The 12,813-nt window shown below is 49.7% G+C and overlaps 1 protein-coding gene across 1 annotated transcript; it reads left to right on the top strand.

Moving 5' to 3' along the window:
* Positions 1 to 3,332: 3,332 nt before the first annotated feature.
* Positions 3,333 to 12,298, top strand: KLF11 (KLF transcription factor 11). Its single transcript, XM_075049149.1, has 4 exons — positions 3,333 to 3,644; positions 5,159 to 5,413; positions 6,770 to 7,760; positions 9,793 to 12,298. The coding sequence occupies exons 1-4, from the start codon at positions 3,603 to 3,605 to the stop codon at positions 10,095 to 10,097; spliced, it is 1,593 nt and encodes a 530-aa protein (XP_074905250.1). The 5' UTR covers positions 3,333 to 3,602; the 3' UTR covers positions 10,098 to 12,298.
* Positions 12,299 to 12,813: the final 515 nt, after the last annotated feature.

The following is a 12,813-nucleotide window of genomic DNA, read 5'->3' as shown; positions in this document are numbered from 1 at the left end:
AGCCACTTCATTTGCTCCATGGTGGGCAGTTTCTCCTCTGGCTGCTGCTGCTGTTGGCCCAGCAAGTGTGTTTTGGGGCAGTTCAGGGCTGCGGTGGCTCTGACTGCTCCATCCTTCGACGATGGAGGGAGAGAGGATGGAGAGACGCATCCTGCATGTGCATCGCAGTCTTTCATTTCTTCCGATGTATCTTCTCGTGTCTCCTGTACGGGAGCTCGGATTGTCATTATCTATATTTATTTAATCCTGCCCCATTTGCTAGGCTATATGTGTTCGCTACAGTAGCCTGCTGCTGTATTCGGCCAGACCAGATGCCGCTACCAAATTGCACTAACTCTAAAGCTGCAGCCCAGACAACTGCTTTGGTCTATTTTTAACTGCTGGTAAACATTAGGAAAACTGTCTGAGCCTGTAATATTCTTCCTCTAGTCTCTTTTGAATCATTTATTGCATAATTATCTGCAAAAAGGGAATGGGGGAGAGCTGCCTGTGTGCCCTTTTGTTGTTTTCAGTCTACAATATTAAATATTTTCCCTGCTACTCACATGCAATATTTGATTCTTTTCTCATCTTCCCAGTCGAAAGGATAAGATAACCCAAGCAGAGCCTTCTGAACCCTCCACCGAAGCAACTTACATCTGCTCGTTCCTACATCGGAACAAAGACATTGTCTATCTCGGACAAAGAAAGCTTTTCTCTGAAGTGTTTGCCAGCAGTCTGAGTTAAATAGGCCTTAATATAAAACCAAATCGTACTCGGTGAGCCAGATCCGGAGGATGCCGGAGTGGCAGCACCCACTGCAGGGTCAGACTGCTGGAGGACAGCTCAGCGGGGGTGGGGGCCACACAGCCGCAGCCAGGTCGGGCCGGGGCACCAGCATCCTGCGGCCGCCGACCCCCCCAGCTCTTCAGAAAGGAGTCTGGGGGCTGTTTGGGCCCTGTTCCACGTTCCTAGCTGCAGGAGGGAAACCACAGCCAGCACGGATCATCCCAACGAGTGCACTCGTAGGTCGCTCAGGCAGCTGCGCTGCTGGTTGAGACCCGGGAGGAAGGCGGTGGGTGCCGGCAGGCGTGCAGAGGAGGAAGGTAACGTTAACTGCATTAACAGGCACCTTACTGCAGCCTCGGTAAAGGGGGGAGAAGCAAGAGAGGGGAGAGCAGAGAAGCTCTAGGCTGTTAGGGCTGGGGGCTCAGGCCCTGCAGGGTTCAGACCTGTGCTCTGCCGCTGACATCCCATGCGAGGATGAAGAAGGTGCTCCTTCCTCCTCTAATGCTGCCTCAGCTGGCAGCAGCAGAACAAGGCAGTCCAGGTGATTTTGACAACAGCTCCGAGGATTTATATTAAAAACCTTAGTTGTAATTTTTAGCTCAGCAGAGGGAACGCAATCAAACACGTTTTCCCTATGGCGCAAGTTGGGGTATGAACATGTAATGTCACTTCTTTTAACTGGCCTTGCATCCGTGTGCTGTAGCGAGGACCCACGGTCCAGCAATTTCCACCTGGGGACTCAGAACACATAGGCAGAGTCTGTGCTACGTGACACCAGAAAACATCCTGCCGGGAGTCAGGAGAAGTGATCCGCTCTGCTTCCCTGCAACCGCTTCTTCACTGGCGAGGTTGCTGTGCTGCCTTCAGATGCTATTGCTCAATTAAAAATCTGCGCTGTAAATGACTAAGGCTGTGCATGTAAGCATTTTAAGCAGAAGCTGCATGTGTTTCAACAAGCAGCAGAGACAAATGCAATTGCTTCTCAACTGCAGCGGAACTGGAGAAAATGCAAAATAGAACACCACAGTATTTTCCTAGTTTTACAATTCCCTATAGGTTTCCCTCGAAATGGGACAATGCATGTGGCTCTGGTCTTATGAGGAGCAGCTCGTGATTTATAGAAGAGGCACATACCCTGTGCCCCCACTGTGCCACCCCCCATCGTGCTTTTTAGTCGCCGAGAGCATTTTCCCTGAATTTGCTTCATTCCCTGTCACACAACCAATTTACTTTTGTGAACCCAAGCCTTTAATGTTAGAGCTGGATTTGCAGTTTGAACGATCAGTGTTTTTCTCGCTATCACAGGCTACGGCTCCAGCGCGGTAGGTACCATGCAGACACAGACAGAAAGCTGCTCGCAACCCAAGTACGGCACCAGACGCCGGGCAGAGACACGAGCCTGCAGGTTGCAAGCTGTGAGCAGGAACAACAGCGTGCAGAAAAAAACCTCGTGGGGCCTTCAGGGGTGAAGGGATTGTAGCTGCGCCGCTGTCCCTGTGGGACCCCCTGCGCGGGGTGGGGGTGGGTGGGCGGTGGCAGGAGACCCAGCAACGGGAGAGAAAGAGAGATGAGGTTAAATACGGGAGGCACCGGGGAGGGATGCAAAGAGGCACGGGGAATGCCCGGGTGGACGAGCCAGGGGAATCATTTTGATTTGGTGTTTGATGGGCCGGGGAAGCTGAAGTACACAAAACGTGCGGCAATGGAGAGCGGAGACGAGCACAGCGCGGTGAAGCTTCACAAACTACGTGACAGCGGGGAAGGACCAGGGTTCAGAAGAGCCGTAATGGAAAAAACGAGCCCCAGCAGCCAAGCGAAGCGAACGGCGAGCGCGACCATCCCATCCCACGGCCTCCCCACGGGCGAGGAGGATGTCCCGCCCTGAGAAGCGAGGAAGGCACAAGCGGAGGGAATCCAGCAGGGAAAAAGAAGATACTTCTCACTGCCCGCGTTTCACTTCAGCCAGCAGCAAGGCACCTGGCCAGGGCCGGCCTGGGCAAGCGCTGGCGTGGCCAGCGGCCGCCTTTGGGGACCGGAAGGCGAAAAAACAAAGAACTCGCGGTTTTTTTTTTTTGTAAAACCTATGTTGCCCTTTGAAGACTTTTTGGAAGACGGGTGTTTCCCCCAAAATCCCGACCCGGCGCCGAGGGCGGGGGGGGGAGGGGGCTGCCTGCGTGCCGCCCCGCACGCACAGCGGGGGAGGGAAGGAGGAGGGGGAGCCGCGCCCCCGCGCCGCGCCCCGCCACACCCCCCCGCGCACGGGTATTCCCGGCCGCCGCCCCGCCCCCGCCCGACCTTTTCCCCAGTTTCCAGCGCGCGCTCCCCCCTCCCCTGCCTCGACCTCGGCCTCGGCCCCGCCCCCTCCCCGCCTGCCCGCCCGCCCGCCGCCGGCCGGGACGTGCCCACGCGCTGCCCTTCCTGCCGGCAGCCCCGCGGCACGCCGCGATCACGCTGGCCTTCGCAGCTCATTGGTCGGGCTCTGGCCGAGGCGGGCGGCGATTGGCCAGGAGCCGCCACCCCCATTCCTCCCCCCCCTCATTCCCTGCCGCCCCGCCCTGCCGGCGCTGTCTGGCGCTGGGAGCGCTTCCCTCGGCGCGCGGGCTGCTCGGCTGCCGGCGGGTGGGGGAAGGGGAGAGGCAGGAGGAGGCGGCGCCGGCGCCGCCAGCTGCTGCTGCTCCTCTGTCTGTCTGTCTGTGTGTGCGTGCGTGCGTGCGTGCGGCTGCTGCTGGTGTGTGTGTGTGTGTGTGTGTGCGCGCGCGCGCGCGCTGCCGCTGCCCCTGCCCCTGCCCCTGCCCCTGTCCGGTCACACCGCCGCCGCCTGCTGCAACCGCGCCATGCACGGCTCGCCCTGCTCGGAAATGGGAGATGCGTCCGCGGTGAGCATCGGGCGGGCCGAGGGAGGGGGTGTGCGGCGGCGGCAGGCACCCCCCGAGGCGGGGGCAGCCGGGGCCGGTCCGGGCCGGGCACGTGCTGTGCGGCGGGCAGGATCGCGGGGACCGTTACCGCCTCAGCGGGGGCGGCGGTCCCTCGGGACCGTTACTCCCCCCGGGGAGGGGGTGGTCGGTCGGGACCGTTACCCGCCGTGGGGGGTGGTCGGTCGGTGCCGTTGCGCCGGGGTGGGGGGAGGCGGGGCGGTCGTGCCCGGGCAGAGCCCTCGGGGGTGGGTGTTGTCCCGGTCACCTGCGGGGCGGCGCGCGGGGGGGGGGGGCACTCCCGCAGCGGCCGTGTGAGGCCGGCGGTAGCTGCCCCCCCCCTTCCTCCTCCTCCTCCTCTTCCTCCTCCTTCCCTTCCCTCCATCTGCCCCTCAGCGGCGCCGCCCGGCCGGGTCACCCGCCTCCAGGCGAGGAGCGAGTGGGGTGGCGCGGCCCCTGCGGGCGCGCTGAGGCGCTGCCCGGCGGTGGGGGGCCCGCGCTGCCCGCACCGGCCCTGCCCGCCCTGCCCGCGCACGTAGGGCCCCGGCAGTCGGCGGGGTGATGTGAGGACAGGCGCGGTTAGCCATTTCCCTGGCAGCGGGAGAGCCTGCGCTATGGCGCTCGCCTTGAGAAAGGGCTTTTTTAGTTTGGTGGGTTGGTTTTTTGTTTTGTTTTTTTTTCTTGAAGCGGGGTGTATTTTTTTCATGTTCCTTTAGCGAAAACTGCTCTCCTGAAACGTAGGGTTGGAAAAAATAAATCTGCTGGCTGGGTTGCCGTTGCCTGCAGTCACACTTTGGGGAACACTCACAGGCTTTTTGGCTGCTCAATGCAGAGCCTGGCCTGGTGTGGCTCCTGTTTGACAGGCCGTCTAGGTCTGGGCTTGCAGGTGACATCGGTTTTTTGCCCTCGTTCCTGTTCTCACTGTTTTCAGTGGAAATTCTTGGAAGTGTCTCTCCCTTTAGAGTGCTTTAACCCCTTCCTGCCCCCCCTCAATCTTCACATCTTCATGCCTGGTACCTTATGTTTAGGTGAAAGTCCTCTGTAAGTGCAGTACCGGCATTTCGGATCCATTACGTTTAACCTGTTTGCCATGCACATCCCTATAGTGGAGACAAGTCACACGGCTTTGCATCTTTGTGACACTGTTAGGCCCGGATCATTCCACCTTGCTTAGTAGCAAAACTCATTGACTTAGGTGTGTAAGTGATGTCACCCGACAAGTATAGTTCCCTCCAGGGCTTTAGGCCCTGCTAACGGTGTGATGGTGCTTTTTTAGTTAAAACCCTTTTTTTTTTTAAGAGTAACAAGGGTGGGGAGACGAGCTGGTGGGGGGAGGGTAAGAGTTGAGCTGGTTGGTAAAAGTCTTGCTGCGGACATGGGATCTGTTTCAGATGACCTTCATTGTGAGCAGACAGTATGTGGATGGTGTTGGCTTTGTATTGACTTGTCCTAATAGCCAGTAATCCGATTACATTTAGGTTGACATTGTGGACATCTATGAGTCTATCCGTGAAAGGCAGCGTCATGACAGCGAAAAGTCCACCTGCAGCACCTTGGAGCAGAACGACATTGAAGCTGTTGAAGCGCTTGTTTGTATGAGCTCCTGGGGTCAAAGATTGCAGAAAGGTGACATATTAAAGATAAGGCCACTTACGCCCTTCTCGGATTCTGGTGATTTCACAATGCATGCTGAGGCTACGTCTGAATTACCAAAGGACTATTTATCTACACTGGTAAGAAAAACATGAATGCAAAATAAATATGCCTGACAACTGGATGTTACATCACTGCAATGTTTTAAGTGGGCTGGAAAAGATGCCTTGCTCATGTGTCCCCGTGTAGAATAGTTAGAGTATAGCCAGTGCTCTGTGTGTGTACATAGAATAGCGAGGTGGGTGTGTTGATTTTGGGTTTTCCTGCTGTCTCTGGAATGGCAAATGTAGGTGTTTGATCCCTTGTTAAATCTAGATGTGAAGGCCCTTGCTGACAGGTTATTTAATGTGACAGGAGCACTGAGCATGCTCTCAGGATGGCTGTTGTAGGTTTCTTGGAGCACTCTGAATAAGAGTGGCAGAGTGAGCCTCAGTGATTCGGCACCAACTTATCTGCAAGCACTGTATGAAAAATGCTCTTGATGACATTTGGCTTCGTGCTGGTTGTTATAAGAGAAAGTATAGGTTACCATTATGAAATAGACAATTTAATTAGTTTCTATGCTATATGTTTGTACATGTAGTCTGTTATTTCTCCAGAGCATTGGTCTACTCTGGCTGACTAACGTCAGTTGAATCACAATTTTTTTTTTTTTTTTTTTTTTGTTGCAATTTATGTTGTAACAAAAGTAGGTATTAAAAAAGGGCTCGCTGCTGTTCAGGTTTCAGATGGTTAAGGCCCATTTCAACCAGTAGGCTTCTAGTATGCACTTATGTCAGGAAAAAGGGGAATAATGGAGGGAATAGGCTGAGATAGTATGGCAGCTGTTTGACGGACTTCTCTCATACTGGCATACTGGCACTGTCTCTTGAGCAGCATGGGAGATAGGCATGAGTTTTCAGTGGTAAAGGAGGAAGGAGAGGTGGTGGCAGCAAGAAAGCACAGAGAGAAATGGATAAATAAGAAGGGAGAGAGCAGTTCCATTTGTTTTTATCTCAGAAGTAGCCACCAGCTGATGGGGTAATCGTTGATAAAAGATCTAGGGCTTGCTGGAAGCTTGAAATTGAAAGGGTACAGTATTGCTATCTGTTGCTAGTCTGTTTTCTGTGAACAGCAGAGCGCTTGTAGCCTCTTGCAGCTGCACCCATTGCTGAGGAGAAAGGAATGAGAGAGGTTTTCTTTGTAGTGCAGCGAGTAGACATGCAATGGTTTATGCAGGTTTACAGCTGCCTCGTTGCCTTCCTTTTATTAATATGTTTTTGAGCATATTAAGAATGGCCATCATGTGAGGCAATGTATGCTTTAATCAGTTTGTCCTTAGAGGCAGGTTCTGAGATTCTGGGGAGGGGGTGTATTTTTATTTTTCACAGTAAAGACAGTGAAAAATTGTGCTATGAAATTATAGTGCTGTATGACGGTGTTTTCTTTTTTTGCAGTGCATGACCCCTCCGCACAGCCCTGACTTTGTTGAGATATCAGCTGCTATGCTCCTCTCCTCACAAGTCACTTATTCCAAACCAAGGACTGTCATGGCGAATACAGCTGCCTGCTCAGTCACATCGGCAACCGGTGCCTCTCCCATAACCAAGTCATCTGTTATCAACATGGAGCGACAGTGCAGTCAGAAGCCAGTGGTGTCTGAATCCTTTGCCCCTCAGCCTTGCAGAGCCATGGCAACAAGCGTCATACGTCACACAGGTGATAGTTCTGCTTACCATCACATTCCTGGTGTGCAAGAGAAAACAAAGGTAACTTCAGGCTACGGCACTCCCAGAGACTGGTGTGGAGCGGATGACCGAAGACATTCCAGACTGCCACAGGACACGTGTGCAGCGGATGATTTAATTAACAAAACTTCTCCAGTACATCAGCCTTATGCGCATGACTCCAGTGATGTGACCAATAAAGGACAACTACCAGTCCGGCCCGTTTCGCCACAGACCCACATACCAAAGAATTGTGAGAATGACTTGCAAAAAAGAGCTGCCCCTGTGACACCTGCCCCTGTTTCAAGCCCCCAAGTTCTCTGTCAAATGATCCCTTTAAACGGACAAAGCAGTATGATCAATGCCTATGTCAAGCCTTCAACTCCAACAGTCTCAACTCCCATGAAACCTATTTTACCACAGACAGCCCCGCTCTCTCAGCCTGTACTCATGGGACCTTCTGTGCCTCAGGGGACCGTCATGTTGGTTCTTCCACAGACTGCTGTCACACAGGCACCGCAGTGCCCACAAACAGTAATGACTGTTGGAAACACCAAGTTGCTGCCCCTTGCCCCTGCTCCTGTGTTCATTGCTTCTGGTCAAAGCTGCGCCCCCCAGATGGACTTTTCTAGACGGAGGAATTATGTTTGCAACTTTCCTGGGTGCAAGAAAACCTATTTCAAAAGTTCCCACCTCAAAGCCCACCTTCGCACCCATACTGGTGTGTACGACAGGGCGAGTCCTTTGTTGCTCTGGCACTGGCTTGTGTTAGGGTGCTGAAATGCACAGGTTTGGGGGGGAGAGGGTGGGAAAGGGAAGAGGCAGGTGATTGGGCAACTTCTGCTCATCTCAGAGAAGGGAGGAATGTTCATTCTCCGTGGGCAAGCAAAACAAGACATCCTTTGTTCTGAGACCTCAGCTGACCCCATAGTGTTAGGTGAATTTCACATGCTTTAGTTGGAGCAAAGCTTTGCTCTGTGTGTGTGTGTGTGTGTGTGTTTAGATTTGAGTGGAGTCCTGCCATCTGGACTAGATTGAAATGAATTGTGCAGGTCCCTTTTTTTGGGGCATGGAGAGGTCTGGTGTAAGCAAACCATAGTACAGGTAGTTGGTCTTAATTGTTACATGAGTAAAAGAAAAGAGAGAAAGTCAGAAACTCTCCAGAGTTTTATTTAGGCTAAATGGGAATGCATTGAGATTTTGGGCTACTGTGTTAGGAGGTAGAGCTGCTATAGGAATGTAGCAGTTTATTCAGTTACAGAAAGGGAATTTTAAAGGTAGATGAAAATTAATTGTAATTAACGTGAGCTGATTTGCTCCATAAAATCTGGTCACAGTGGAGATGGTATACATGTGTTTTACTTATCCTTTTTCTAGCTCTAAGATCCTGTTAAGTTAAAACTAACTTTGAGTTCTCGAGGAGTATTTTTGATGTCGAGGGGTAGGCATAGTGGGAGATTGGTACAGAATAGCTCGTTCAAAAGTCTGTCTAATTTTGTTTTTCCTTGGCTTTTTTGCCCCACCCTCCCTTGCCCCACAGACGCTGTGATTTATTGGATGTCAGCTTCCATGGCAGGATTTGCATCAGTTTGCCAGCTTGTCTTTACATTTTCCTTTGGGGAAAGAGCTTAACCCTGTAGGAAACTGATAATCCTTGTAAACCAGAGCTCAGAGGTAGAATGATGCTGCTTCTGCTTCTGGCTTGAGAGTAAGTGCTGCAGGCAGCTGAATTAACCTGGCACTACAGGATAAACATGGACTAGCAACAAGTGTCTTGCTTTGAGCATGTGCTGCTGCTGATCCACAGGGAAGCTGTGTGTGTCCCTGTATCATGATTAAGACTAGGACATCTATGGGAGGTGAAGCACACTGACCCCTCGCTAGCTGGTCCACATTACAGGATCAGGAGGCAGAGTAGTTCAGCTTTCTTTTCCTTTTACCTGCACAGGCAGTAGCTAGGCAATATCACATATACCAAACATAGAACTTTACTCTCAGTATCTGAAATAAGAACAGCGCTTCTGTGGGGCTTCCTTTCTGCTGGACACTTTTGTTCTGCTCCAAAGCATCACCATAAATTTGGGTCATGTGGTAGATGTTTATCTTGATCTTTACAGGGGTTGCAGGCAGTAGATCACGTTGTTCAGGATATGTCTGATATTAAGCAGTCGCCCAGGATGAGCAGAAGCTGACGTGGACAGCCTTCCTGACTGCTGTCATTCCCAGGCGTGCAGCATCCCCCTAGCTGTCTGGTGGACCTCCAGCTGCGTGGGCATGGCAGGACAGGCCATTTCTTGGCAGTACTCGCTGGGGCGGTGTGTTTGTGTGTAGGACTGGATCACTGGAGCGGCAGGACTCCAAGCCTCGGTTCCAGGCTTCCTGTTTGCCCGCAGTATTTGCTGACAACATGCAGCAGCCGTAGAACTGCAGTCACACAGGGATGGGAGCAGGGATTGCTTCTAGTTCAGTCAGCGGTTAAGGTAGCTTTATGAAGAATCTTTAAACTGGGGTTTTGGACAATTGAAAAAATAGGCTTGATTAAAGAATATTTAAAGAGAGATGAGGGAATAAGTAGAAACAATGCCTATGATTTTTCTCTGAAACACAACTTGAGGTTAAGCTAATCTTAACTGCACACATGAGCAGTTCTGTGGAATTCACCAGTTTTTGCAAGGCAAGATTTGAGTTAGTTCTTTGATAAAACTATAACACAGCTTCTCAAAAGTAAGTTATGCTTCTTTCATGTCCTGCAGGAGAAAAGCCTTTCAGCTGCAACTGGGATGGCTGTGACAAGAAGTTTGCCCGCTCAGATGAACTGTCACGCCACCGTAGAACTCACACAGGAGAGAAGAAGTTTGCTTGTCCGGTGTGTGAGCGTCGCTTCATGCGCAGCGATCACTTGACAAAGCACACCCGCCGCCATATGACCACAAAGAAGATCCCCAGCTGGCAGACAGAGGTTGGCAAACTCAACAGAATTGCCACAGCAGAGAAACCGAAAAGCAGCAGTGCTCCAAGTATGCTCATCCCTGTGCCATCGTCTGTCTGTCAGGGCTAGTGAGAGAAAGCTCCTTCTCTACAAACTTCCTGAAGATCAGGAAGAGCTCTGATGGTTGCAACAGAACTGACAATGTTTTTTTCCCCATGTTTCTGCATACTTAAGTTTCCTTCAGTTTAGGTCCTCTGTTAATAATCCTGTGTGAGAAACCTTATCGTATCTTTCCTCATCCCTTCCCTATTTGTTTTTTTCAATACTTGGGCAAATGCAATCACCAGCACTTCAGGAAAGCAGAACTTTTTGGAAATGATTTTGGCAATAGGTTAAAAAAAAAAAAGTCACTTGTAATGCTTGCTGTTAATATTTTGATGGACAGTAGAACAGGGTGATTTTTAATTTTTATACTGGTATTTTCTATACCAAATATATTTTTTATTTATTCATTTTGGTCTTGATATGCAGGCAGATTACTTGACCTGCATTAGTAGGGGTGTGCAGGATGAGACCCAGAGTTTTGGAAACTCCTTTTCAGTAAACATAAAGAATTGCATTCAGAGCATTTTGTAAACATGTAATATTTGATAACTCATAGTGGTTGAGATTTTCATATTTGCAGATCTTGATTCTGCAATGGGCTGGTGCTGTCACACCTTCCTTACACAGGTGATGTTGGAGGTTTGAGATTGAAATGTGTCATCATTTTTGAAACAAAGTAAACCAGAATGACTTTCAGAAAACAAGTGTTGAAATCCTCAACATTTTATAAATTCATACCCTTTGCAAGTGGAGGCCATTGTGACTTTTGGTAGAATTTTGACATACTGGGCATTCCTGAGTCCACACTCTACTGGAGCAAAGTTTGGAGGAGCCAGACTGCTCTGATGGAGGTAGAAGAACAAACACTGTTTAGAAATTTTGACACTAAAAATTACACTTTACTTTTGGTCCTACTAAACCAGCATATCAAAATCTTCTGACAAATGCAAAAATGGAAAGATAACCCTTGAATAATTAGCTGGGTCTCTGTTTATATTTTTTTTGAGTACAGAAGAAATAGAAAATTAAGGTTTTTTTATGTATCGTGGATGCTTATGCACCTTATAGGAAATTGTTCAAGGCTTTCATTTACCTGTATCAAAGCACCAGAAGAAGTACTAATTGTGTCTTGACTTAAGAAATAGCCACCATGTCAACTTGATGATGCTCTTCATGTGGCCTTATACTTCTCAGCAGTACTTTGTATAAAATTACCCTTTTCTATTAAATGAGATACTCTCCTTGTTGAATGGATTTTTCTTTTACACCAAGTGTAAATATGGCTAAGAAGTGGAATCACTGGCTGCAGCAGTGCTGTGTTGTAATGGCATGGTATGAGTAATAAACCGAAGTGCCCGTAGCACAGTCGGACTGCTTGGTTTCTGTGGTACGGAATGATGTCCATGCGTATTGTAGCAGAGTCGACAGTAGAGCTGTTGTGCTGTGAAGCACTGGGTGTCGTTTTGCTGGGAGACAGCTCACCTGCTGAATGAAATATTTCTGTAGTGTTTATTCTTTCTGGATTCTTCTCCCTTCAACCACTCCTGCACTGAAGCTTAGCTGAGCACTGAGGAGGACTATTCTTCCTGGCTGCGTGAAATGTGGATAACTAGGAATGCATTCTCTCTTGCACTGCTTTGTTGTTCTAAAATCCTGGTCTTGCTTCCAGGTGTGGGCAAAGCATGGTTCTCATCTACGTAAGTGCAGACTTGCTCATCTCAGCTAGCACTCCCCTGAAATTGGCAGAGACCTGTTTCAGTTGAAAGCAGAATATGTCATTACTTTTACACTTAAGTCTGAAATGATGATTAACGGTAGTAAGTTTTCAAACTGCACTAAATTGGAGTATTGTGCTAAATGTACTGAAGTTTTTGTGCCTGACCTTTAAAATGTCCACACCCTGTTCACTCGACACACGCACACGCTGTAATCCCACTGACAGCAGCGTATGTGCTGGTGAGTGTCTGTGTGTATGCAAACCTCACTTTGTGCTCTCCAACAGGCTCAGTCAAAACCCCTCTTGCTGGTAAAGTGGATGCTTGTAGTGTTGCTGTTCTCTGCCGATACCCAGTTTTCCAAATTCATGTGGTGAAGAAACAGACATTGCTGCTCTTTTTTTTTTTTTTTTTTTTTCCCTCTCCTCAGAAATCCCTTAGAACAAGAAGTTTGACTTTTCGATGCCATTTCAGCATGCTTTTAACTGGGGGAAGAGCATCCTGTCTCAGTCCAGTAGCCAATTTAGGACTTCATTTTTTTACAGACTACCCCTTTATGGTGTTCACTTGAGCAAAACAATTTGGAAACTTGTGCCATAATTTAGTAAATTGTCATGTTAGTTGTTGCATCATGGCGGGGAAATGATGAGCTGGAGAATATGGAATTGCAAAAAGCGTGTATTGTGTACGTGTGTCATGATGCGGAAAAGTGACGGCTCCCTCTTTGTTAAGTTTACCTGGCCTGTGATTCCTCACAGCCTGCTCCTGTGAGGTGTGCACTGCCTCCTGCCACCCGTGTCTGGGACGTGCAGCTCTTTCCCTTGCGGATGTGCATGAATAGCTGAGCCGCACTGTGGCTGCTCTGTTTGCTCTTTCTGTGTAAGGGTTTCTGCTTTCTACTGTGTAAGGGTTATTTATGGATTAAGCATGACTGGGATAGCTGCTCTCTTTGCACTTTACTGCCTGAACTCTTGTTCAGCTGTCTTATTTTGAGCCTATATTTTAAAGAAATGGAATCACATTTT

This window comes from Buteo buteo, chromosome 17 (genome assembly GCF_964188355.1).
Source record: "Buteo buteo chromosome 17, bButBut1.hap1.1, whole genome shotgun sequence".
NCBI classification, from domain to species: domain Eukaryota; kingdom Metazoa; phylum Chordata; class Aves; order Accipitriformes; family Accipitridae; genus Buteo; species Buteo buteo.
Note: the sequence above shows the minus strand (reverse complement) of the source record. Positions and strands in the feature narration are given on the sequence as shown.

Excerpts from the sequence above, each read along its gene's own strand:
- KLF11 (XM_075049149.1), top strand. The coding sequence starts at position 3,603 with ATGCACGGCTCGCCCTGCTCGGAAATGGGAGATGCGTCCGCG. Across the intron at positions 5,414-6,769 it reads AGGACTATTTATCTACACTG|TGCATGACCCCTCCGCACAG; the intron begins GTAAGAAAAACA and ends CTTTTTTTGCAG. Across the intron at positions 7,761-9,792 it reads CCACCTTCGCACCCATACTG|GAGAAAAGCCTTTCAGCTGC; the intron begins GTGTGTACGACA and ends CATGTCCTGCAG.